This window comes from Trichomycterus rosablanca, chromosome 21 (assembly GCF_030014385.1).
Source record: "Trichomycterus rosablanca isolate fTriRos1 chromosome 21, fTriRos1.hap1, whole genome shotgun sequence".
Classification (NCBI taxonomy): domain Eukaryota; kingdom Metazoa; phylum Chordata; class Actinopteri; order Siluriformes; family Trichomycteridae; genus Trichomycterus; species Trichomycterus rosablanca.
Genome location: NC_086008.1, coordinates 15,085,228 through 15,111,670, shown reverse-complemented (window position 1 = coordinate 15,111,670; position 26,443 = coordinate 15,085,228). Strand labels below are relative to the sequence as shown.

The window sequence follows — 26,443 nt, the reverse complement described above, 5'->3', positions numbered from 1 at the left end:
GTTGCTAAATACGTTGCTAAGTGAAAAAAATAATAAAATGCGAAGGGTAAAGAGTTGTGCAACGACTCGGCAAAATAGGTGCATGTGAGAAAACCGTGCGGGCCGCACTAACAATGAACTTTGACGTTATGTCGGGGGCCACAAAATATCGGCCTGCGGGCCGCAACTGGCCTGCGGGCCGCGAGTTTGAGACCCCTGCTCTAAATGCAGCCTGGTCAAGCTTATTTTGTAATATAAAACCCTTCTGCTGCAAAACAAAATGCATCAATAATATTGCTTGATGATTTTGATTACATTTGGTCAATTGTTTTGGTCTAGACCCTGCTGTAATTTCACTTTACTGCCTTAGTTATTTATTACACTTGTTAATTAATTAATTACATTTTATGTGTATTTTCACCCAATTTAGTGTAGTCAATTTGTCTTCTGCTGCTGGGGAAGGAGGGTATATTGCTGCTCACGCCTCCTCATACCCATGCACAGCCCTTAACGGAACCCTTTTCCGCTCTATCCACCAAATATGGTCCTTACACAACGTTTGAAGACCCCGCCCATGTAGTCTGGTCATCCCTCCTTGCAGGCACTGCCAATCATGTCCGCTAGATGGCGCCCGGCTGACCGGTGGCAACCTGGGCGCACACTTAATTTAATTTTAAAGTTTAATTTAAAAATAATTAACAGCCAAATCAAGTGGATCTAGTCACCAATTCTATATTTTGTGTGTTTAAATGTTTCCGGATTGACGGATGTATGTAACAGATATCTGACACGTCCAGAAATCCCATATCATTGCGTTCATGCTTTCAGTGGTAGAGGATTAGTAAGTGTATTAGCTATTGGATCATCTAGGTCATACTTTTTGAGCTAAATTACAAAATTTGGGTCCTAGATTTTAACTCATGTATGTTTTGATGTTTCTAACTTTATTTAGTTTTAAACTTCAAGTCCAAATTTGTTTCATTATATACTTTTAACTTCGATTAATATCCAGTGCCAAACACCAACATGTACATTGATGATCCAAAACATTTCGCTTTCACTTTGTCTTAGTTCATCTACAAATGCAAGTAAGGACTTTACTATGCAAAGACCCACCTCTTTACTAATTACTCAAGCTGAGAACTAACATGGGCTTTCTAAATTTTCTATAGCATCTTAAGGGACAGCTATCAATTGAAAGGTTAAGAGTTCGATTCCTGGCTCTGCCATGTGGCCCCTGTTGAGCCCTAGACCCTCTCAGGGACCTTAACCCTCTCAGCTCCAGGGGCACCGTAGTATCCTTGGACTGTTTACTAGAGTAGGGAAATGTTTACTGTGGAAGCTCTTCTGTAAGTCGCTCTGGGTAAGAGCGTCTGCTAAATGCTGAAAATGCAAATGACAGAAGCATGTTTGTTTCAATACAGCTGCAAGGGATTGACTGTCTTGTATTTTCCCTTTAATGCACAGATGTTTCTCTAAATCTCTAAAACACTATATATGGTAAAATTCGTTGTGATTGTATAATGTATGCATAGTGTTGGATTTTAATAATTAGGAGGGGTGTTGACATACTTTTTTGACATTCAAACTGAACAACGCTGTTTCTACTCTCAAGCATTATGCTGTTGGTATGTTCTGTTATGGTGCCAGTGGAGCTGGATCGTTTTAGGAGGTGGATGAAGGGGAAAGGTTACCGCTGTCTTGTTGCAACACCTTAAATACTTAGCCAGGCTATTTTAATCCTGACAGAGTAAAGATGACCAATTCAAAGACCTAATTTATGGAAAAACTTGGGATGGTTTCATCGTACTACACTAAAGCTTTTGGAATGGCACCTCAGCCTCATTAGAATATGTGAACAGGGCGTTCAGATGGTGCAGTGGTCTTACATGCTACTGCGGCATATTGGAGAGTTAGAACATGGAGTTAACTGGCAGGTGATAAGCGGATGCATGTCGGACGCATGTCGGAGGGGGTGTGGGGTAATCCGGCTGTTTGATCAGATCAAGTGTCAGATCAGTGCAAATGGCACTGGATTCACAATTGGGAATCAGAAATGACTAAAATGAATGATGATTAGAGGGGGCTAGAAAAAATAGGAATAAGTGAACAGATGAAACACAAAACCCCCAATTCTGACAACAATGATCAACTGGGTCAAAAATATACATACAGCACAACTTCTAATTGACGGCATGATGTTCCATATAATGTATTGTTCTGATTTATTGGTGATTTATTTAAAGTTGAAGTTAAACTCTTCCTACAATAACCCTCTGCCTTCCACTTGCAGCCAGCAGCCGACGGCCGGGGTAGCCTACACTCACCCCACCACCGTGGCCAGCTACACCGTGCACCAAGCTCCCGTGGCTGCTCACACTGTGGCCGCAGCCTACGCCCCGACAGCCGCCACCGTCGCAGTAGCCAGGCCCGCAGCCGTTGCGGCCGCCGCCACTGCAGCCGCCTACGGAGGGTACCAACCCGCCCACGCCACTACCGACTACGGATATGCCCAGCGCCAGCCAGAAGTGCCCCCGCCACCTCCCCCTGTCACCTCCCAGAACTATCAGGTAAAGACATAATAAACGTAATAGGGTTAAAAGGGTTTGTGGCCTCAGATGGGTTGAATTACTCCAAGTATTTTCCAACAGGACGTTCTTGAAATATTTGTAGTCTTTGTTTTCTGGTGTCCAGATGCTTTAAAAATAGCATTCTGTGAACTAATAGATAAGTCAGATGTGGAAATTTCTCAAGCACTGAGATAAATCTTGAGCAGTCTGTAAATTATTAATAGAGTAGCATTTAGAATTGCTGTAGATAATCTCTTGCCTTACAGCCATAGATAGATACTTCATTTGTATTTGTGTTAATTCTACTTCTTTTGCTTGTTCAACTACTGAAGGCCGATTATTTCTAAGCAAGTAGGGTGTAGTGACTGTACAATGTGCATATATAAATAATGTATGGTATGCAAAGAAGTATGTGCAAATTGTGCATCTGGCGTAAAAATATTATGTGCAGTAGCGTGTCTAATCTTATAAACAATATATGCAGATATATAGATTTAAATATGTGACATACAATATACCGGTTATAGGTGTAAGTATATACAATAGGAGCAATTATAGACAGTGGAACCTCAATGTAACGGATCTTCATTTAACCAGTAGTCCTGTCCAATTGTTTGAAATTCCAATGAGAAGTGTACCAAGAACAGTAGTTCAGTAACTGTCCACTAAGTGGTGGACTTTATTTTGTCAGAAGGCTCGGTATGTTCTCGCATTTTGGTGTTTTATGCTTAATTTTTGCAAGTTCTAGTGCTTAGTTATGCACCAGCGCTGCTCCATTAGTCACCAGCAGTGCTTCAGACTCCGAGTAATACATATTATGAGTCCCACTATACGATCACTGTCAAACATCTCCTCCACCACACAAGGTAAATGAAATTTCTCCCCAGTAGTACAGTACACCAATTTTTTTTTCCAACCTTCCCCCCTCCCCAATTTTCTCCCCTAATCTAGTCGTGTCCAATTACCCTGTTTGCATCCTCCACTGCTGACTGAGGACGCTTCTCAACTGACACATGTACTCCAACACATGCTCAGTACAGACTGCATTTTTCACCTGCACGAGTCGAGTTCATATATACCGATCAGCACTGTGCATGGAAAGCCACACCCTGATCAGCATTATTCCTCAGCCCTGTGCAGGCACCATCAATCAGCCAGCAAGGGGTCGTAATTGCACCAGTTATGAGGACCCATGATCCGGCTTGTCCCTAACCCTATGAACAACAGCCAGTCATTGTTCATGCAGCCGCCCAGCCGGATGGCAGAGCTGAGCTTCGATACGATGTATTCGAAAACCCAGCTCTGGTATGCTAGCATAATTTACCGCTGCGCCACCCGAGCGGGCCCCAGTTCACCAATTTAAAATGTATTTGCATGTTTCACATGGCATATTTACCCGAAAAAAACCTAGTTGTTTCTGATGATTGCATTTCACAGACCAGTGCTCCCCCCTTTTAGTCTGAGGTTCCACTGTACATTGTTTATATTTATTATATACATATATGTGTGTATATGTATGTATGTGTATACATTGGGATAAACATTATTTAGGAAAATTAGAAAGTTAGATATAGGTATAACATATAACATAATACATGTAATAGTAAAATAGATTATAACTGATGTACATATAGGTATAAATATAAGAATGTAAATATCAAAGAGATAGGCTTGGATATGGCGGTGCATATGTGTGTTAGTTTGAGTTTATTTTATAAATGACTCCTTTGGGCTATTGTGTAAACAGGTGTGCTCTTGTATTCACAGGATTCCTATTCATACGTGCGTTCCTCGGCCCCGGCTGTAGCTTACGACAGTAAACAATACTACCAGCAACCCACCGCGACAGCAGCTGTTGCTGCAGCAGCTGTACAACCACAACCTACAGTGGCTGAGAGCTACTACCAAACAGGTAAAGCTTTTATACATCAACGTGAAACCTTTAAAATAAGCAGTCAGGCTCCAAACTGACACTAAACCGCTTCCGATTGTGATTTCTGTGTTCAATACGTTTATTGGTAATGATTTAAATAGTATGATCTGTTTTAATAACAATGTCAGACCTAGACCTAGTGGAACTGCACGCTCAAAGTGTAACCCTGTGTTCCCCTTGTCGCTCATCCCCCTGTGTTCACACCAGTCATCGTCTGGCATGTGGGCGTTTGGTTGCCATGGTTTAACTGACATCAAGCAAAAAAAAGGCAAATAGCATGATGGTACAGTGTAATTCACTGGCTAGTATCTACAGAGCGTATAGAAAGAACAGTTTAACCATAAATCAGATCAGTCCCTGCTAAAAATAGATTCTGGAGCGACATTGCTTGTCTATACATCTCACCCCTGGGTAGCCCATCACTGTCTGTGCAGTCAACATGACAGTTTGTCTTCTATTTCTTGTAAGAACAGTTTCTGTTGGTAACCACCACATCACTTCATTCCTAATTTGCATAAAGTAAAACTTTGCCGTGCTGACGGCAACTTTGTGTCAGCAACATTTACACTGGCTCTTTTTACTGGAAATTGCCGTCTCTCGGGAAAATTACAAATAAATGACAGCTGGTTGTTTTGTCGCATCTCGGCGCTGCCGGCATGAATGCAGGGTACGGGCGTGTCTTAAATCGACAGCCTGAACTCTCACACAAGCTTCCCTCTCAGCTGTGAGGAAATACATTTACATAAGATTAGATAATCCTTTATTAGTCCCACAGTGGGGAAATTCACAAAGATTAAAAGATTTTAATTGAACAACGGTTAACCATGTAATTATTCCCATCTCTCAACCCAGACATACAAATTTAAACTGTGCAACCTGTCTTTGCTTTAAGGCTGCAAGGCATATTCTGCTAGTCCACCAGTGCAGAGATTCTGAACTCCTCGGCATTGCCACCGGTCGGCTGGGCACCATCTAGCGAGCATAATTGGCCGGACGCGTTTCTGCTAGGGTTGGATGGCTGTACTATGTGGATGGCGTCTTCAAACGCTGTGTAAGGACCCTGATTATCAGATAGAGAGGATTGTGAGACGCCTGAGCAGAATGCATGGGTGAAAAGGGTTCTGCTAAGAGCTGCACGTGGGTCGGAGGAGGTGTGATCAGCAGTATATTCACCTCGACTGCAATCAGGGATCCCCCAGCAGCGGAAGACAAATTGCGATGCTAAATTAGGAGAAAATGTGTAAATAAAACCCAGAACTATGATCCATGTTGATCTCTTGGTGTTGGTCTCTTGTTGGCTTGCTGAATTTTGCAGAAGTGTTTACAACATCCTGACATGATGCAACCACTGACTCAATAATTTTGCCCTCTTGTCCCTTATCTCTACTAGCCGCCAAAACGGGATACAGCCAGGGCGCGACTGCGTACACACAGACTCAGCAGACTCGTCAGGTTACAGCAATAAAGCCAGCCACACCGAGCCCAGCCACCTCCACCTTTTCAATCTACCCAGTGTCCTCCGCCGTGCAGCCTGTGGCGGCCTCCGTGGTTCCAACCTACTCCCAAAGTCCGACCTACAGCACCAACGCTGTTACATATTCCGGTAAGAGTTATGGAGGACATCAATAACTGGATGAGCCAGAATTTTTTACAGTTAAATAAGGACAAAACAGAGATTGTTGTGTTTGGCAGCAAAGAGAAGAGGACCAGTGTCAGTGAACACCCGGGCTCTAAAGACCAAGTCCGAAATCTTGGCGTTCTAATAGACTCAGATCTCACATTCACCAGCCATATTAAAAACCACCATCTTAGAAATATAGCCAAAATCAAGGGTCTAGTGTGCCAACAAGACCTAGAGAAGCTGATCCATGCTTTTATCTCCAGTAGGGTGGACTATTGTAATGGTCTCTTAACTGGACTTCCCAAAAAGACCATTAAACAGTTACAGCTCATTCAGAACGCTGCTGCTAGAGTTTTAACTAAGACGAAGAGAACTGAGCACATCACTCCAGTTCTAAAATCTCTACACTGGCTTCCAGTTAGTTACAGAATAGAATTTAAAGTGCTGCTACTGGTCTATAAATCAATGAATGGGTTAGGCCCAGAATACATCTTTAGAGAATATAAACCCAGTAGATCTCTTAGATCGATGGACTCAGGTCAGCTAGTTGAGCCCAGAGTCCAAACTAAACATGGTGAAGCAGCATTTAGCTGTTGGGCTGCATATAACTGGAACAGACTGCCAGGAGATATTAGATGTTCCTTAAATGTAGAAATCTTTAAATACAGGTTAAAAACTTTTCTTTTTTCTTGTGCCTATGATTGAGCTTGAAATGTTTGCTATTACCCTCATTTTACCATATTTCTTTGTGGTTTTTCATGCTATTAATAATTTTTTATAGAGTATTGTATGAGTGTTTGTTGACATTACTGCGGTAAGTTGTGTAGTTTAATGAATCAGTACTAGGTGATGCTGTGTGTTCCACCTCGGTGGGAATCAGATGACGCTGTGTGATACCGTCTGGCCCATAGTACTAGAAAAGGTGACGTTGTGTGTTCCACCTGACCCGTAGTTTAAGGATAAACAGTAAAGATATCTGGGACGCCTGTCTATGTAAGACAGAGATATCACCATGGACGAAATCGCTATAGGAGTGTCATTGTGTGGCAGTAGAACTGGAACACTGTACTATTGGTGATGATCGGGAGTATAAGTTACTTTGTCTGCTGTTGTCTGTGGGATAGTCTTAGTATTTAGTATTGTAATTTACCCGTTAATATGTATAATTAATCCCTTATAATAACGTGTATCTCTCGTTTTAATTTTATATTCTCTAAACTGTAGGGTATATTTTACCATATTTTCCTTTAGTTTTCATGTTCTTAATTGCTTATCTCTCGTTTTAATTTCATATTTCTTAAATTGTAGGGTATATTTTACAATGTTTTCTTTTAATTTTTCATGTTCTTAATTTTTATCTCTCTTGTTTGAATTTCATGTTCTTAATTGTAACTGTTTTTCTGAGGTTCTAGATCTCAGGAATGTTTTAATGCTTTTAATTTTTCCTTATGTAAAGCACCTTGAATTGCCACTGTGTATGAAAGGTGCTATACAAATAAACTTGCCTTGCCTTGCGAGATTTAAAAATGAGCATGTGGGTCCGGCTGAGAATCTAGTGAGCTCTTTACATAGACGCATTTTACGTCATCCTGTGTCCCAATTCTTAGATACCTTAAATGCTGCCTACTAAGGTGCTTTAATTATAATTGTGCCGCCTCAGCCCATTGATTTGAATGGCCTGAGGCTAAGTGTTAGCTTAGTAAGCGAAAACTGTGGGGACATAATTGCCATAATCTCTGTCTAAATAATAGCACTGCGTCTAAATAATCTGCCTTATGAATTTGATGTCTTATAAGAATCCTCTCTACTCAGCAGCTGCCTAGGTAGGGATTAGGCAGCAAGGCAGCTCACTAGGTTTTCAGACAGACCTGAATTGTTAGACCTGCTATGAGGTCATTTGCACACCAAGTCAGCACTCAGTAATTTCCTAGTAACATTCCTTGGTGTTTTGCTTAGTGTCTGTAATAAGTACTTAGTCTATAATCAGTTTCTATTGCGTGTGTTCCCAGGTACGTCATATTCGGGCTACGAGGCAGCAGTATACTCGGCTGCTTCCTCGTACTACCAGCAACAGCAGCAGCAGCAGCAGCAACAGAAGCAGGCAGTCGCCGCAGCAGCCGCCACCGCTGCCTGGACAGGCAGCACGTTCACCAAGAAAACACCCTTCCAGAACAAAACGCTTAAACCCAAACAGCCTCCGAAACCACCTCAAATACATTACTGCGACGTCTGTAAGATCAGCTGTGCCGGCCCACAGGTTAGAACCTCGCATGCACTTGAATAATCTGACTGGGGGGGGGGTCATTTCAGGGTCATGCTATCAGAGTGCTCAGATTTGTGTGTAATGTGGCGGATGTCTACACGGACGTGATTGGCTATGTTTAACAGGGTCTAACAGCTCTGCAATTGATTGGTGCCCTGTCCAAGATGTTCCTGTCTTGCTCTGTGTTTAATGGCAGAACCATACCCACCGTGATCCTGACCAGGATAAAGCAATGATCTTTAATCCTTACACACACTGATAGGTGGCACGGTGGGTAGCACTGTTGCCTCACAGCAACCTTCCCAGGTGGAGCGGTCAGGGTCATGTTTGTGTGGAGTTTGCATGTTCTCCCCTCATCTTCAATGGTTTCCTCCTGGAGCTCCGGAGTCCAAAAACATGCAAGTGAGGTGAATTGGAGATACGAAATTGTCCATCTTGTGTAGCCAGTAATAACCCATCATCATTTGGACATGGCCGTCAACCCTCCTGCCTCTAGGGGTGCTGTCTTATGGCATTGTTATACAGTACAATATGTACATGTATAACAATGCCATAATCTACATCTTTTCACTGTATTCACGGTCGGTAGCACAGCTGTGGATTCGAACCCTGGAACCCCCTGATTCCTTTATATCCATAAATAATCTACCTGTACTGGATATCTTCATGTCCATGTATTAAATGAAGAGCATCCACATGGTCAGAAGCTCCACTTCCATTTAATAGCATTTGTATTTACTTTCAGACTTACAAAGAGCATCTAGAGGGTCAGAAGCATAAGAAGAAGGAAGCAGCCCTGAAAGTCTCCCAGAGCTCCAGTAGCAGCAGCAGCGGGAGCAGCAGCTCAGCCCGGAGCACACAGAATCAGCTTCGATGTGAGCTCTGCGACGTCGCCTGCACCGGAGCGGATGCCTATGCCGCTCACATCCGTGGCGCCAAACACCAGAAGGTAGAGTGATTTTCCCAGTGACTTGCACCACTACAAGGAGAGGCTTTACAATATATCTTTTTTTTTTTTATGTATCCATAATATATCCCGTATACATAAAAATATAATGCCTGGCCATGCCTTATTTACATGTGGGAAGGAGATTCCTAATGCATGGCCACAGCTTAGTAAGGTGTGAGAATTAAATATGCAAAGATGGTATATATGCGTTTGGGATAAAGCGAAGCTTACTTTTCTTGGACAGTCATATACATGAGAGCAAATATCCAATTCTGTTTGCCTTATGTTAGCTGTGGCCAAAATAAAGAGATCCTGTTGTCACACCTTAGTAAGTTGTCAATCAATCAGACAAGCCAGGGGGACTCCCTATTCCATTACTACTACAGTTTAGTTTGAGTTAGCCACCTTAGCCTATGGTAATGAACTGCACGAGGCGAGTTCAGATGCCGATCAGCTCTGTGCACGGAGAGCCACACCCTGATCAGCATTATTCCTCAACTCTGTGCAGACGCCATCAACCAGCAAGCAGAGGTTGTAATTCACTTAGTTATGAGGAACCCAGCCCGGCTCATCCTACCCTATGAACAACAGCCAATCATTGTACCGGATGGCAGAGCTGAGATTCGATACGATGTATTCGAAATCCCAGCTCTGGTGTTGCTAGTGTGTTTTACCGCTGCGCCACCTGAGCGGCTCTGTGCCGTATATATTAACAGATGTACAATGGCAGAGTGCCAGATCCTGTTCATGAGTCTGTCCTGATGGTGGCTCGGTGTACTACAATGTCTCGGCACAGTAAATAAGTGTTATACAGTGTGATCGCCATTGGTACAAACAATCTCCTGCACCGTTCCTTGTTATAGCTGAGCTGAATCTGTTACTGAAAGTGCTCCGCTGTCGGACTAGCAGGTCACGGAGATGGTGCGATGAGTTGTTTTAATATGGTTATGAGTTCAAGGGACCTCCTTTCAACCACCAGCCTTCTTGATCAGATTGAGTTTTCTTGCCTCTCCTGCTCTTGGCCCCAGAAATGGACCCACAATATAAAGACAAGATATAATGAGCAGAACTTAATACGATCATGCCATACAATGAAAAAACACCTTAAATGTAATGCCTGGTTTGTTTTTCTTACCTTCTCATCAGGTTGTCAAACTGCACACCAAACTGGGGAAGCCCATTCCCTCTACTGAGCCCAGCGTGGTGACCCAGGCGACCACGTCCACAGCGTCGGCCCTCGGTAAAACAGCCAGCGCGGTTATCGGCAGCTCCACCGGCAACACCGCGTCCGGCATGTCCGTCTCCTCCTCCACCGGCTCTTCTTATCTGAAACCGATTGGCGTGCTCAACAGCGCGGCAGGCTCGACCATGCAGGGCAAGAGCGCGGTCCCCGGTAGCATTTCATCCACCACAGCTGCCATCAAGAAGGTCAACACACCCAAGATCAACTTTGTTGGTATGTAATCAAATCAAATATAGTAATATACTGTGGTTTATATATGATATACAGTATGAGTGGCGGCATATTTTGCCTTTTGATTATTTCGGCATGTTAAATAACACTGGTGGTGCAGCGGTAAAGTAAACCTAGCCCACTACTGCTGAGATTTCGGGAACCAAGGTTCAAATCTCAGCAGTGCTATCAGCTGGTCTAGAGTCTTGAAGGACATAGCTGGCTAATGCTCGTTTATGGCTGGGATTTAAACCAGGGAGCCTGACCAAGGAGAGCTGCAGACTATCACATACCCTCCAGGATATGCGCACAACCTGTGCTCAAGTCTTAGCCGTATGGGATACAGAGTCACACACTAATATCAACTGACCATCAGAGGCTGCACTTGTGCCCACAGAGAGAAACCTCTTGGAACACACCACCCACCAGACACAGCCAGTCTGTGGACACCTGGGGCAATCGATTACTATAGGCTAGGGCATTACTAATAAATATAATTTCCTTTGGGATAAATAAAGTATCTATCTATCTAAATGGTGTCCTGCCTAATAGTACCTCTAAAATGACAAGGGGTGCCACAAAAGCCGAAGGTATTTTTAGTGCTACACAGACCTGGTTTTATTCCTGGCCTCCAGTTACTGTCTGTGTGGAGTTCAGCATGTTATTTCAAAAATATCAGTGGGCATACACTGGTACCTTGAAACTCGACGTCAGTTGGTTCAGGGAGTGGTGTCAAGTTTAAAAGATGCTGAGTTTCAAGGTATTGTTTTCCCATAAGGATGTATTGGAAACCTGTTAATGCGTTCCATAGTCATGTTTTAGGCTAATGTAAAATAATGAGAGGTTTAAAACTCACACTGAAAATAACACACATATAATATAGAAACACTAAACTGACAATTAAAAAACTGTTCAAAATGAATGAAAAATTAGTCGCTCATGTGGCGCAGCGGTAAAACGCACACGGCTGGGATCTCGAATACATCGTATTGAAGCTCCCAAGCGACCACATGAACAACGACTGGCCTGTTCAGATAGGGGTGGGATATTAAAGCCGCATAGGGTCTCTCTCATAACTAATGCAGTTACGACCTCTGCTGGCTGATTGATGGCGCCTGCACAGAGACGGGGCGAGAGTGCTGTCAGGGTGTCTCTCCGTACACAGTGCTGACCTGCATTGCACTCATCAAAGTGTAAGTGATGATGCATACGGCTGCTGCCCACGTGTCGGAGGGGGCGTGGGTTAGCTTCGTTCTCCTCAATCAGAGTGGGGAACGGCAGTGGTGGAGAGGAAGCTTGGCGCAATTGGGCGCGCTAAAAGGGAGGAAAAGGGGAGAAAATGCATAAACAAAATATATAAAAAATGAATATAAAATATAATAAAACCTTTTGGGAATGATTTCTTATTGATTTCACTCCTTTTGTGCAACATCAGTCGTCTTTGTTTCCTTATGATTTTTAACCGTGGAGATTACCTTCAATAGAGGTTTCTGCCAAACAATATTGGTATAGTCAGTATTTGTTTTTTCTCATCAGTTTCTGTTTGTTTTACAGGTGGAAACAAATTGCAGACGACCGGCATTAAGCTAGACGAGGCGAAAGCCGAGCTGGCTAAACCAACCCAGTCATCATTGGTAACGGCTACGCAGGAGGTTAAAAACGACATACCTGATCCGATGTCCCCTCTTGCAGCTTTGCAGAGCGACGTCCAGCCAGTCGGGCATGATTACGTTGAAGAGGTATTAAATACATACGTAAATGTATTAATAAGTGCCAGTTCGTCGTAACCAGTTATGATGCTCACAATTCCTGTGTGGTCTCACAGGTGCGAAACGATGAAGGCAAAGTCATCCGGTTCCACTGCAAACTGTGCGAATGCAGTTTTAACGACCCGAATGCAAAGGAAATGCATCTTAAGGGGAGGAGACATCGTCTGCAGTACAAGGTTTGTAAATGGTTGGGGTTACTTCTAGTTTCAGGTGGGATAACAGTGTGAAAACCTAGTGAGCTGCCTACCTGGGTGGCTGCCTAAGCAGAGAGGATTCTAATAAGACATCGAACTTGTAAGGCTGTGTACTGAATACAGTTAAATTCTCCCTGTTGAGCATCTGGGAGGAAGCATCGAATGCTCCCTTTTTATTTAGTAATTATTCAGATTATCACTTAATATTAAGGCACCTCAGCAGGCAGCATTTTAAGGTATCTAAATATTTGAACAGCCTTCTTCTCGGGAGCATAGGATGACGTAAAATGCGTCTGTTTTTCCCAACTGTAGAAAAAGGTGAACCCAGACCTCCAGGTGGAAGTGAAGCCTAGCATCAGGGCTCGAAAGATCCAAGAGGAGAAGATGAGAAAACAGATGCAGAAGGAGGAGTACTGGAGACGGCGGGAAGAAGAAGAGCGCTGGAGAATGGAGATTAGGTTTGCTAAACTTGTTCCTTTTTGCTTCTGTGGGTAGCGGGTTACACTGTCGCCTGGTTGTGATACCCAGATGGAACGGTCCGGGTCCTTTCTTTGTGGAGTTTGTATGTTCTCCCCATGTCTGATTGGGCAAGTGAGATGAATTGGAGATACTAAACTGTCCATGGCTGTGACGTGTGTAAAACTTGACATTAAAATCCAAATGAATAAATAAATCTGCATTATCTGATCACTCTTGTTGTTGGTCGTATGCAGGCGCTATGAGGAAGACATGTACTGGCGACGGATGGAGGAAGAGCACCACCACTGGGACGAAAGGCGCAGGATGCCCGACGGTGGCTTCCCACAAGGTCCGCCTGGACCTCCCGGTCTGCTTGGAGTGAGGCCTGGAATGCCCATTCCACAGCCACAAGGACCAGTGGTTAGTCTTTTATCCAATGTTTTAGTGCTGGTGTTTGTTTATTCTTTTCTGCCCTGTCCTCCTTTTTCTAGTAACTATCCTGTTTGAGAGCACACAGCTTGACTTCCCAGCTGACTAATACATTAACTGACAAAAATCGGTCAACCATACTGTCCCTGCTTGACCGGTTGCCCATTGTCCAAACCAAATAACATGATCCCATTTTCTATTCCTTGTTCTGCTGAGTAGGTTTGTGTCACATGGAGCTTAGCAGGTCTTTCTGTGCCCAATACAGCTCTGTGTGAAAACCTAACACTGGCAGGTGATATAAAGCGGCTCCAGTTTGGACAGTATTTGATCAGATTGGGGGTTTTGCTATCCCCCTATTAAAGAAAGTGAAATGTGTATAACTACACCCCTATAATATTTAAATAATACAGTGGTGTACAAATATCCTTATTTGGCTCTGTGTTAATGTTAATATTTAATTTTGAGCTAAGAAATCATTTTGCTCAGTGTGGGTGCTAATTAGTGGCTTAAATTGGGTGTGTATTTTAAACGCAAAAGAAAGCATGCCACAACACTATTGACCAAACACAATAATAAGTAGCACATTAAATTTGCTTGACTATATAAAAATTGTAAAATTGGATGCTCAGGTGGTGCAGTGGTAAAAACACACCCTAGAACACCAGAGCTGGGATCTTGAATACATCAAGCAGCCACGTGAACAACGCTTGGCCTGTTGTTAAGATAGGGATGGGATATTAAGCCGGATAGGGACTCTCTCATGACTGATGCAATTGCAACCTCTGCTGGCTGATTGATTGGCACCTGCACAGAGATGGAAAAAGAGTGTGCTGATCAGGGTGTGTCTCTCCGTACACAGTGCTGATCCGCATTGCACTCGTCAAGTGTAGGTGACAAGATGCATATGGCTGCTGCCCATGTGTTGGAGGGGGGCATGGATTAGCATCAGGGTCGGGGTTGGCATTAGTGGAGAGAAAGCATGACGCAATCAGGCAATTGGCAACGGCCAAGAAAATGCATAAACAAACAAAATATAAATGTATATATGTATATATGTGTATATATATATAATTATAAATATATATAATATTTATTTTTTCCCCCTCTGCAGCCCCCACGCCGGCCCGATTCCTCAGACGACCGTTACGTGATGACAAAACACGTGGCCATCTACCCCTCTGAAGATGAACTCCAGTCCATTCAGAAGATCGTGTCCATCACCGAGCGCGCCCTCAAGCTCGTGTCCGACATAATTACTGACCAAGACAAGGACAAAGAAGAGGATAAAGAGAAGAAGGAGCCACCCAAAGACAGGTATATGTCTGGTTCTGTTATTAGACACCTGCTTGTGTCATGAAATTTGTAGGATCATTGCAAAATAAATATACACATTTATATAATTTTCTTCTTTCCTTTCTGTGTTCTAGAGCGCTGAAGGGGGTTATGAGGGTTGGCGTCCTGGCCAAAGGACTCCTGTTGAGGGGAGACAAGAACGTCAATCTTGTTCTCCTTTGTTCAGAGAAGCCTACCAAGAGTCTGCTGTCACGCATCGTGGAGCACCTGCCCAAACAGCTCACGGTATCTCGCTTATGCTTTTAGATAGCACTTTTTGACCAAAAGAACTCTGGTTCCTGATCCGGTTCTCATCAGGCTTCTGAGAACCTTGGTGCATTTTAGAGGGGTTGGTGATCTGAAAAAAATGTGTCGCAGTAAAAATGATAATTATATACACCGATCAGCCGTAACATTAAAACCACTTCCTGGTTTCTACACACACTGTCAATTTTATCAGCTCCACTTACCATATAGAAGTTCTTTGTAGTTTGTAGTTCTACAATTACTGACTGTAGTCTATCTGTTTCTCTGCATCACCACCACAGAGCAGGTATTATTTAGATGGTGGATGATTCTCAGCACTGCAGTGACACTGACATATGGTGGTGGTGTGTTAGTGTGTGTTGTGCTGGTATGAGTGGATCAGACACAGCAGCACTGCTGGAGTTTTTAAATACCGTGTCCACTCTATTAGACACTCCTACCTAGTCGGTCCACCTTGTAGATGTAAAGTCAGAGACGATCGCTCATCTATTGCTGCTGTTTGAGTTGGTCATCTTCTAGACCTTCATCAGTGGTCACAGGACGCTGCCCACGGGGCGCTGTTGGCTGGATATTTTTGGTTGGTGGACTATTCTCAGTCCAGCAGTGACAGTGAGGTGTTTAAAACCTCCAACAGCGCTGCTGTGTCTGATCCACTCATACCAGCACAACACACAGTAACACACCACCACCATATCAGTGTCACTGCAGTGCTGAGAATGATCCACCACCTAAATAATACCTGCTGTGTAGTGGTCCTGTGAGGGTCCTGACCATTGAAGAACAGCATGAAAGCATGCAAAATGTATGTAGAGAAGCAGATGGACTACAGTCAGTAATTGTAGAACTATAAAGTGCTTTTATATGGTAAGTGGAGCTGACAAAATGGACAGTGAGTGTAGAAACTTGTAGGCGACTGCCCCCCTTGTGGAGGCTTTATGTTACAGCAATGTTTGTGTTGCTTGGGTCACATATAAAATCATGGACACAATGTGGGTCCTTGAAGGAAAAGTTGAAGATGAAAAACCCAGTTTTAGACAGCCGGCTTGTTCCCACCTGGAACAAGTAGTAAAGAAGTAAAGAGTAGTAACAAAGTAACAGAGTGTGTAGATTACCTGCAAGCATTTGTGCTGCTGTTTATGCAAAATGTATTAATCAACTATTGGTGATAAGAAGGTGTAAATGGTGACCGGTTCGGTTTGTTTGTTGCCATTGTTGCTTTCTCTAGCGCATTCACATGAGAAGCGTTTTGAACCTTGGTGCAAATAGCTGCTTGGCTTGAGCTGTGCTGTAAAACATCAAAGTGACCACGACTCGATCCATTAGTGTGAAATAATCAATATCAAATCCACTCTGAAAGCATCCACACACATTTATTTTTGGCTGTATTTTCCTCACTGTGTAGTGATTTCACTTCTAAGCTAAGTGGCACCGCCACACTCAAAAGGAAACAATAGCACAGTATTGCTGCTTCTCATGTAAAAGCACTCAAACCTCTACAACTTGACCCGCCCACAGATGACATCACGGTTCACGCTGAAAACCCACTAGGGTTTATTCAGTGTTGCCAGCTGCGAATAAACATTTGCAGTACAGAGCCCAACCTAGGCTGTGGGCACCACAGATAGTGGTGTACAAATTGTACACAAATTAATGCTCCTACATGGTTCTTTATTTATATTTTTGCCTCATTTGCCTCATGTGGAGCGGTCTGGGACTTTTCTGTGTGGAGTTTGCACGTTCTCCTCGTGTCTGCTTGGGTTACCTCCGGGAGCTCTTGGTTTCCTCCCACAGTCCAAAGTTCCTCCCATTTTATATAGGAACTTCAGTAATGCTTTTACTTCATTAGCCAATCAGAGCGCAGGAAACAAAGCCAATACAGTTTTTAGTGTTGCTGCAATTTCTAGCATCTTCCATCTCATGTGTTTTCAGCTGGTTGCTCCTGAGAAGTACGAGATCAAAGGCTCCGTACAAGAAGCCGCCATCATCCTGACTTCCTCTACCGACCCCAAGATGCAGGTGACCATAACGCTGACCTCGCCCATCATCCGTGAGGAGCACCCCCGCGACGGAGGTCGGCAAAAACTTAGCTTTTCTATTTCACTTTTAGTTCATTAATTTATATCTTAACTACTTGTCAGTTTGTTGAATTGACTCCATGATTCGACACCCTAAAGAGCCTATCTGCTGGCACCAGGGCTATGCAACAAATGCACTACAGATTTGAATACCCATTTCCTATAATGGCCATCTGTAACCGAGCATGTTTTGCTCTTTATTTCTGTTAAACGGTTGAGTGAAGTTATAGGTTTGATAAAACCTGGAATGTGCCTGAGCTTGCTCAGTTATTTAAACGGAAAATTGGTTGTAAATCTGTCAAATGCCTATAAAAGCCTTGTTAGCTCAATTGCGGAAGTCATACAAGCAATTATAAGTGCTTCCTAATGCACCTGGCAACCCGTCCTTCTGACGTAATACATCCGTTCTTGTTCTCTTTGCTCGAAACGAAGTCAAGTTCACCACCACCAGGTTTTATTAGACTTGTACTTAGACTAAGTACTTGCCAGCAGTGTCGCTCAGGGCTCTCTCTCTCTCTTTGTAACACACCTCTAGTGCTTTTAAAGCTCTTTCCAAAATGAGCATGATATGTGTCTTGCATTGTGTAAGTCTAGTTAGTTCGGAGTAAGAAGTTGTTTTGTTTCCTGTGTTCCAGGGGATTTTTTTTCCTCCGCTGTTTAATTCCTAGGGGGTCACAATTAAAATTGAAAACATTACAGGAAACATTACAGTTTTCCAGCTGTTATTTTAACGTCCCCACAGGAAACAAATATTTTGTTCGGTGGTGAGAAGATTCACCCATCTGAAGTCCCTTGTTCCAAAATGAAAGTGCTCCCCTGAGTGACTCAACCCACCGTCATGAACGACAACTAATTAAATGCTAGTAATTTATATTAATATTTCTTTACCATAGGGTAGAGCTCCAAATCATAACTATTATTTATTTTGTTGCCTTCAAGTCCTACTTTGAAATAAATACAGTTAGCGTTAAAACAAATGGGCGATATGTGTTCCACAGACATCACTCATCACTTTTTTTTTTTTTTTTTTTTTTTACGTGAGCCTTGTATATAAAAAAAGGGCTTAGTATTAGTCATTTTTTACAACCCTAAATCAGAAAAAGTTGGGGCAGTATGGAAAATGCAAATAAAATAAAAATACAGTGTTCCTTACATTTACTTTGACTTTTGATTGCAGACAGGATGAACCTGAGATATTTCATGTTTTGTCTTCTGCATTCCTGCATTTCAGACCTGCAACACATTCCAAAAAAAAAGTTAAAACCGTGGCAATTTAGGGCTAGTAATGAGGTGAAAAACTAAATCATGATGTGATTCCAAACAGGTGATTATAATCATGAGTCTTTGATGAGCAAAGATGATCAGAGGATCTCCAGTTTGTCAACAAATGTGTGAGAAAATGATTGAAATGTTTAAAAACAATGAACCTCAAGGAGAGATTGGAAGGGATTTGCATATTTCTCCCTCTACAGTGCATAATATCATTAAACGATTCAAGGAATCAGGAGGAATTTCAGTGCGTAAAGGTCAAGAGCGCAAGCTTAAGCTGAATGCCCGTGATCTTCCATCCCTCAGACGGCACTGCATTAAGAACCGCCACTCAACAATAGCTGATATAACCACATGGGTGAGGGATTATTTTGGCAAACCTTTGTCAAGCACTACAATACAGAGTTACATGCACAAATACCACTTAAAACTTTACTGTGCAAAAAAGGAGCCTTATGTTAACCATGTCCAGAAGTGGCGTCGACTTCTCTGGGCTCTGAGGCATCTAGGATGGACCATCACAGTGGAAACGTGTATTGTGGTCAGATGAATCAGCATTGCAGGTCTTTTTTGGAAAAAATGGACGCCGTGTGCTCCGGACCAAAGACGAAAAGGACCATCCAGACTGTTATCAGGAACAAGTCCAAATGCCAGGGGCTGTCATGGTATGGGGGTGTGTCAGTGCCCTTGGCAAAGGTCATTTACACTTCTGTGATGCAGCATTAATGCAGAAAAATACATTGAGATCTTAGAGCAACATGTGCTGCCTTCAAGACATCGTCTGTTCCAGAAGAAGAGGGTACGGGTACTGGACTGGCCTGCCTGCAGTCCTGATCCCTACTAGAGAATGTGTGGAGAATTTTGAAACAACGACCCCGTACTGTTGCACATCTTAAGACGTGTTTGCAGGAAGAATGGGACAAAATAAAACCTGAAACACTAAATCACTTGGTCTCCTCTGTGCCAAAAAATCTTTAAGTGTGGTGAAAATGAATGGCAACATTATAAAGTGGTAAATGCTTTACTGTCCCAACTTTTTTTTGGAATTGGTTGCAGGTCTAAAATGCAGGAATGGCTGTTTATTAAAAAATGAAATGAAGTTGAACAGACAAAACATGAAATATCTCCAGTTCATCCTGTCTGCAATCAAATAAAAGTCAAAGTAAATGTAAGAAACTGTTTTATTATTTGCATTTTCAATGCTGTCCCAACTTTTTCTGATTTGGGGTTGTACTTCATAGTGCTCATATTTCTGTTCAAACTTGAAGGCAGCACGAGTCCTTTGCCAATCACAATTGAAAGCTGATAAAAGGCAGCCGAATCTCGCTGGTATGTTGCCGACTGTTTGGATCCTTAGGGGAGTATCACTAAGCTTTTGGGAGGAAGACTTTACTCGAGGAATCTTTCGGTCGGACCCGAGTCTTCGTCCGTTTTCGATTTTCTTTTCAGATTTTCACAAACCCGCACAAAGCAGGTGTGCATGCAGTGACGTCCTAACCCCTTTCGCTGGGAGCTTAACGTTTTCTTTCCAGCACGCATCGCTGCCTTTGTGTATCCAAAGCTTTATGAGTCCAGCCCAAAGCCTCATCACGTTCTGAATAACTCGTTTTCCCCATCTGAGGCTACGTCTACCAGTTCTGGAAGGATTTTTGACCAAGGTCCCCTCTCAAACCCCACTCAAACACTTTGCCACACCTACTATTGCCGTTCCATTGTAGTAGGTCACACCAAGCACTTGTTACATTATGAAGAGTATATTTATTTTCTTTGTAATCTTTTTGTTTTGTACCACAGTGTTTAAATATTCAGCTACTACAGAATATCATTTCTTACACACAGTTAGAAATGTTAAAATATTAGAGGTAAATCAGTTACTCTTAGGGATCTACATATTTTTGAAATTTTACTCATATAACACCCACATTTTCATACTGGCAGAACTTCACAAGTATCCAAGTTGAGCCAAACTGAATATAGCACAAACAGAATAAAGAAAATTGATGCAAACCTATAAAAGTTAGTAGTTGCACATGTGCATTAGTGCAACCTGAGGACACTAACTCACTTTCTTAATCGCATATCCAATTATAGTCACCGGGGGGGGGCTGCTGGAGCCTATCCCAGCTTTTCAATGGGTGCAAGGCACACACCCTGGACAGAGCGCCAGTTCACCTATAGGGCAATTCAGTGTCTCTAATTAATCTGACTACATGTTTTTGGACTGTGGGAGGAAACCGGAGCTCACACAGGACCCGCACTGCCCCGCCTGGGGATTGCACCCAGGACCTTCTTGCTGTGAGGCTAATCTTTCTCTACATTCATTCATTGGCAGTTTTCCCACCACTTTATTCTGCTCAGCGTCGTACTGAGTCTGATACATTGGACAAAACAAATGGAAAACTCCAGACAGGTCACCAGACCATCCAAGGCAGTCATTCACACTCGCACTTGGGGGCAACATTCATAGCTCTTGGCCCGACTGCATGTATTTGGACCAGAGCACTTGGAGGAACCCACACAGACACAGGAAGAACATGCAAACTCCACACCGAAAGAAACTGAACTGAACTTCTTGCCGTGAGGCATCAGCGCTACCTGCTGTGCCACCTTGGACCTGTTTCTTGTGGCATGTGATTGTTTATACCCTGCTGATACACAGTTGCCATAGTGATGATAACGTTGGTATATTGATTAGACTCCACGGGTGTGTTCAAAAACCTAGGGAGCTGCCTTGCTGTCTTACTGCCTACATAGGTAGCTGCCTAAGTAGAGAGGGTTGTAACAAGTCATCTACTTATGTCAGACTATTCGAACGCACTACTTAGACAGCGATAACGTCGGGTTTCGCTTACTAAGCTAACACAGTTAGCGTTATGCCATTCAAACCAATGGGATGAGGTGGCACAACGTGCAAGCATGTCAAATAACATCTCTCTCCGTGTACAGAAAACAGTTAAACTGTCTCTGACAAGCCCAAACTTATAAAATAATCGTCTGCCATATTTGTTATTATTTTGTGAGAAAAGTTGAGCCGCACTGAACGCTGGGATTGCCTTCATCGCTAAGGAAGCATCGGATGCTCTCTCGTTCTCCACTCAAAATACCGTTAATTTTAAGATACCTTACTAGGGAGCATATTAAGGCATCTAGGATTTAGAACGGCCTACTTCTCTGGAGTGCGCCTAGGATGTGAAATGCTGTCTATGAAGAGAGCTCCCTAGGTTTTCGAACACACCCCATGTCTCCTCACAGCAAGAAGGTCCTGGGTTTGTTTCCCAGATGGGGCGGTCCGGGTCCTTTCTGATTGTAGTTTGCGTGTTCTCCCCGTGTCTGTGTGGGTTTCCTCCCACAGTTTTTTGGCTTCCTCCCACAGTCCAAAGATGTGCAAGTGAGGTGAACTGGAGATACAAAATTGTCTATGACTGTAAACTTGAACTTTAGCCATGTGACAGTCACTCCTCCTTTTGTTAACATACAATTCAGCTACAGTTCTGCTAGTGTGAATGTTTGGTAAAAGGACCCTTGATAGCTTTTTTGAGTAACATTGGTCATTTTTCCTTCTTCCTATTTGAAGTTGTTGTTCCCCTTAAAAAAGTAGCTCATTATAGTAGCACAAACATGCCGTGTAGTACCTGAATTGGAATTCACTTCCACTATCGCCACCTTATTCTATGGTTTCCTTATCCTCTTTTTCCTCAATGTGCCAGGATAGCATCCGATTTCCAAACTGTTGGTCCACATGTGTAAAGAGTGTGCTGTACATCATATAAACAATACAGTTTATTTGTAAGATTGAGAGTAATCAAGAGAGCAATTTGGTATGTGTGGCAATGTGTTCTTGGCTTTCTTTCTGACCTGGTCAAACACCCGTTCCTCACCTCCGTTTGACAATTCGATCCATTTTTAGATGTAACCTCGGGTATGGTGAAAGACCCAGCGGACGTCTTGGACAGGCAAAAATGCCTTGACGCTCTGGCTGCACTACGCCACGCTAAGTGGTTCCAGGTTCGGACCATCATTTTTCTTTCTTCTTGTAGCCTTATGAGATGTGTTATTATTTTTTATTATTATTATTTACATGTTTAATTGTAGTCCTAATTTCTGATTTATATCAAGTCTGACAAATACAATTAATTCAAGGATGCTTTCTAACTACTGTAAATTATAAAGTTATATGGTATATTGTAATGTTATGAGCATTACAGATTAGATATATTAGACACTGAGCATCCTTGCATGCTGTTTATTTTAATTAGGATTATAGTGCGTCAACGTGAATTAGGCTACAAACTGTAATTCCATAAGGCTGCAGAATACCTTTGCATAAAAAAAATCACCTATAAGAGCTTTCATGTTTGTTCTGTGATTTTGTTGGTTCGTTTCGTTTTTGGGTCCTTTATTTTCGGGTACTGAGGGTTAAGGAATATCTGATTAGTTTGTCCTGATGTTGCTGGCGCGGCGAACACACAAGCAAAGTAAAGCAGATTTCCTCGACCCCTTCAGTCCCCGGGCTCCACTCTTCAGACTGATCTTTTGTAAACGAGAGGATTAACTGTGGAGCCGAGGTTAGGGTTTACAAGATGATCCGGGGGACGTCCCGGACGCGCCTTGTAAACTTTAACTTCGCGTACTAACGGCGAGGTAAAATACTGCTGGGAATGGCAGCTTATTTACAAGCACTGGCTAAAGAGCGTGTAACCAAAGTAAAAGCTTCCATTGTGAACAGTAGTGTTGCGCCTCTCTCTCAGAATTATGAACCCTGTTGTAAATGCACTCGTGACTAACTTTGCCTGACTTTATTGCACTGAAGGCTAGAGCCAACGGACTCCAGTCCTGCGTTATTGTTATTCGTATCCTGCGTGACCTTTGTCAGCGAGTTCCCACTTGGTCTGCTTTTCCAAGCTGGGTGAGTATGGTTAGCTTTGTGTTAACTGTGTTTCTACTAACTGTTTTTAAAGTAGGGTAACAATATAATGATATTTAAATATTTATATTAGTATCTTCATTTTTGATGCATGCTGTTGGTGGGGATGTGAACTTTTGGGCTTCTCACAGACATGCTCACTTGCCTGAGCAAAAGTATTCACCCTGCCACCAACTACATGCTCACACACACAATCACCTGTCTGAGCAAAAGTATTCACCCTGTCACCAACTACATGCTTAAAAAAACACAATCACCTGTCTGAGCAAAAATATTCACCCCTCCACCACCCCTTACACACATGCAGTCATCTGTCTGATTGAAAACACATCCAGCTTCGTAGCAGTGCCTTCAATGTCTCTGATTTTGACCAGGCTGTATTGCATCATATCATACTTTATATGTTTGTAGAACGAGTGATTGGGCATGGGGTTCTTGGAATCTATTGCACACAGTGAGGAATGGTGGTGGGAACATCATGATGCAGTATAAGGCTGCAATCATGAACCCTTTACTTTTCTCCATCCAGGCCTTGGAGCTGCTTGTGGAGAAGGCAATCAGCAGTGCCTCTGGACCAATGAGCCCCGGTGACGCTCTGCGACGAGTCTTTGAATGTATTGCCTCCGGAATTCTGCTACATGGTAAGATTGGGCTAATGGGCCAGTCGTGACATAGCTTAATATTTTTTCCTCTCCCTCCACAGTGAAGGTTCCAATGTGGCACAGGTTGTTGTAACAATTCTAGGGTAACAGCCGTCGATAGCTGATGCCTATGATGACTTTTAAACACTGATCCGTTCAATTGCAGGTGGTCCAGGGCTGATGGACCCATGTGAGAAGGCTCAAGTAGACACACTGGCTAGCATGGAAGAACAGCAGAAAGAAGACATAACATCCAGTGCTCAGGTAATCCTGATAATATCTCAATCATATATAGAGTGATATGCTGTATTGAGTTCACTACTGATATCTTATCTGGAACCAGATTTACAGTATCTGACAAATAATTGCTTATACATTTAATGTAACCAAAGGCTACCCTTTAAAAAGTATGCAAAGTTCACACTACGCAACTTTCTAAGTCGTCAGGTCGCTGTACAGTTCACACTACACAACTGGATCTCTTGTAATCGGGAGTCTTTGAAGGCTTTTACACTACACGACTGATCGGCGATGGGGGGTTTCACACTACACGATCTTTCACCAACTGGAATCGCAGGCGAGCTTCCCTGGTCTCCCAAACTACGTTTTGTCAGGAAAACAAACGCGAGAAGTGAAGAGGAGTTTAATGATGCCACGTCCAAAAATGCATGTCAGCAAGTAGTGAGCGATCAAAGTTGTTTGTGTGCTGATGTGCAGCGTGAAATCGAAGAGAAAAAATAAATGAATCCGAGTGGATTTGGCAACGCAGCCAGCAGGGATTGTTTTGTTCTGTAGTGAGTTGGAGGTTAATAATTATTTTTTGTAATGCAGTGTTGGTATTATGATTTGATGTGGACAATAAGATCACAAATATTGTAAAGCTTGTTGTGTGTGCCGATGTATTCTGATAGAAACTATATTATCCCCCTCACCACACTAATTGCCAGTTGCAACCGACTGATTTAGATATTCAACATGCTAGATATCTCTCTTCAGCCGCTCAGATCGAGTTGTTGAGTAGTTCACACATAGAGATCGAGAGCCGAGTTTTGATCGCCGAGCGAACGCAGAGTTGCTCCCGAGCTGCCACATCTAGCGGCGACCAGTCAGCGAGCGAAAATCAGGGCTAAAATCGTGTACTGTAAACTAGGCATTTAAAAGTGTATGAAGGATCAGAGACTGTTCCTTCATACAAAATCTTTATAGGTTCCAAGGTCCATACTTGTGGAATCTCCATTTTATTCCATTCCATTCCTGTAGGTATTTAATAAGCTTTAGATCAAGGAACTGGGATGACTGTGGCAGAACCTTGATTCTGTTGTCAGTGAACCAATTTTGTTCATTTTAAGGTGTCAGTTGGATCACTGCACTACTGGACGATCCAACAACTGCCCACTGCACTAAGCTTTCTGACTGATTCAGTCAGGTTTTGATTGATTATTTGCTGGTACCTGTCCCGATCACGTTTTTTGTTCCTGATCATTAATTTTGATCCCGATCCGATACCGAGTCTCAAACCGATACTTGTATTTTCTAGATATTGTCTAGATAAGAACTGGATAATACTGTTCACACAGTGCACACTTCAAGTACATTACAGTTATTCAAATTAATCCAGTGTATATGTTTCAGAACTGAATAGCTCTGCAGTGCTGTAGGAAAAAAATTTCCTGCATCCAAGCTATTGCTTAATGTTCTTTTATTTTTACAAAATAAAAGTAAACAAACTTAGTGCAGCATTGTAGTAGTAAAACTAGAACACTCAAAATAGTGAAGGTTCTTTTTGAGGAAAATCAGCATCTCTGCCGTGTTAGCGGACAGCCGGTTCCTCTTCTCATCATATAATAATAAACTCGCTGTATTCGGCTGAGTGTTTATTTTTTAGGTGCCATATCTAATTGGTAGTAATTGTAGATTGTTTGGTTAAATGATATCTGGTTTGTTTCTTATGAGCCACCGTACTTGTATGCGTGTTGTAACTGTAACAAACTTTTCTGTGGTTGTATTGTGACAATGGTTTGATGGACGTTTCTACGCGAAGTGAGTGTGTTTTGACCCTTTGGGACTTGCATAGTGCATGGAATAGCGTGCCTGGCTAACGCGATGACTAGCTGTCCGCTATTCGGTACCGTAACAGAAGAAGGTAATAAAGTGTTTTGCTCCCGACAATTTGTAAATATACCGTGTATTTATTTCTTTATTAAGCAAGTGCATCACTACGTTGTTTTGTAAACCGATGTGATCCTTGACTCACCATATAAATAGTAAAATTCTACAGTAATGAACGCAGCTCTGCTCCTATTGCCTCGTGAAACG

The 26,443-nt window shown here is 42.7% G+C and overlaps 1 protein-coding gene across 2 annotated transcripts in view; it reads left to right on the top strand.

Moving 5' to 3' along the window:
• The window catches only part of zfr (zinc finger RNA binding protein), a 35,034-nt gene that overhangs the window by 7,579 nt on the left and 1,012 nt on the right, over positions 1–26,443 (top strand). Inside the window, exons 3-19 of one of the 2 annotated variants that reach the window (XM_063017937.1) lie at positions 2,273–2,549; positions 4,317–4,461; positions 5,873–6,085; positions 8,113–8,360; positions 9,112–9,315; positions 10,462–10,771; positions 12,323–12,507; positions 12,594–12,713; positions 13,044–13,189; positions 13,445–13,610; positions 14,731–14,933; positions 15,047–15,197; positions 17,148–17,289; positions 22,470–22,567; positions 23,373–23,468; positions 24,016–24,127; positions 24,294–24,391. In XM_063017937.1, the coding sequence (XP_062874007.1) occupies positions 2,273–2,549; positions 4,317–4,461; positions 5,873–6,085; positions 8,113–8,360; positions 9,112–9,315; positions 10,462–10,771; positions 12,323–12,507; positions 12,594–12,713; positions 13,044–13,189; positions 13,445–13,610; positions 14,731–14,933; positions 15,047–15,197; positions 17,148–17,289; positions 22,470–22,567; positions 23,373–23,468; positions 24,016–24,127; positions 24,294–24,391 (2,914 nt within the window). Of the gene's footprint in view, positions 1–2,272; positions 2,550–4,316; positions 4,462–5,872; positions 6,086–8,112; positions 8,361–9,111; positions 9,316–10,461; positions 10,772–12,322; positions 12,508–12,593; positions 12,714–13,043; positions 13,190–13,444; positions 13,611–14,730; positions 14,934–15,046; positions 15,198–17,147; positions 17,290–22,469; positions 22,568–23,372; positions 23,469–24,015; positions 24,128–24,293; positions 24,392–26,443 lie in introns of those variants that run through there. The other variant, XM_063017938.1, reaches the window with a different exon arrangement.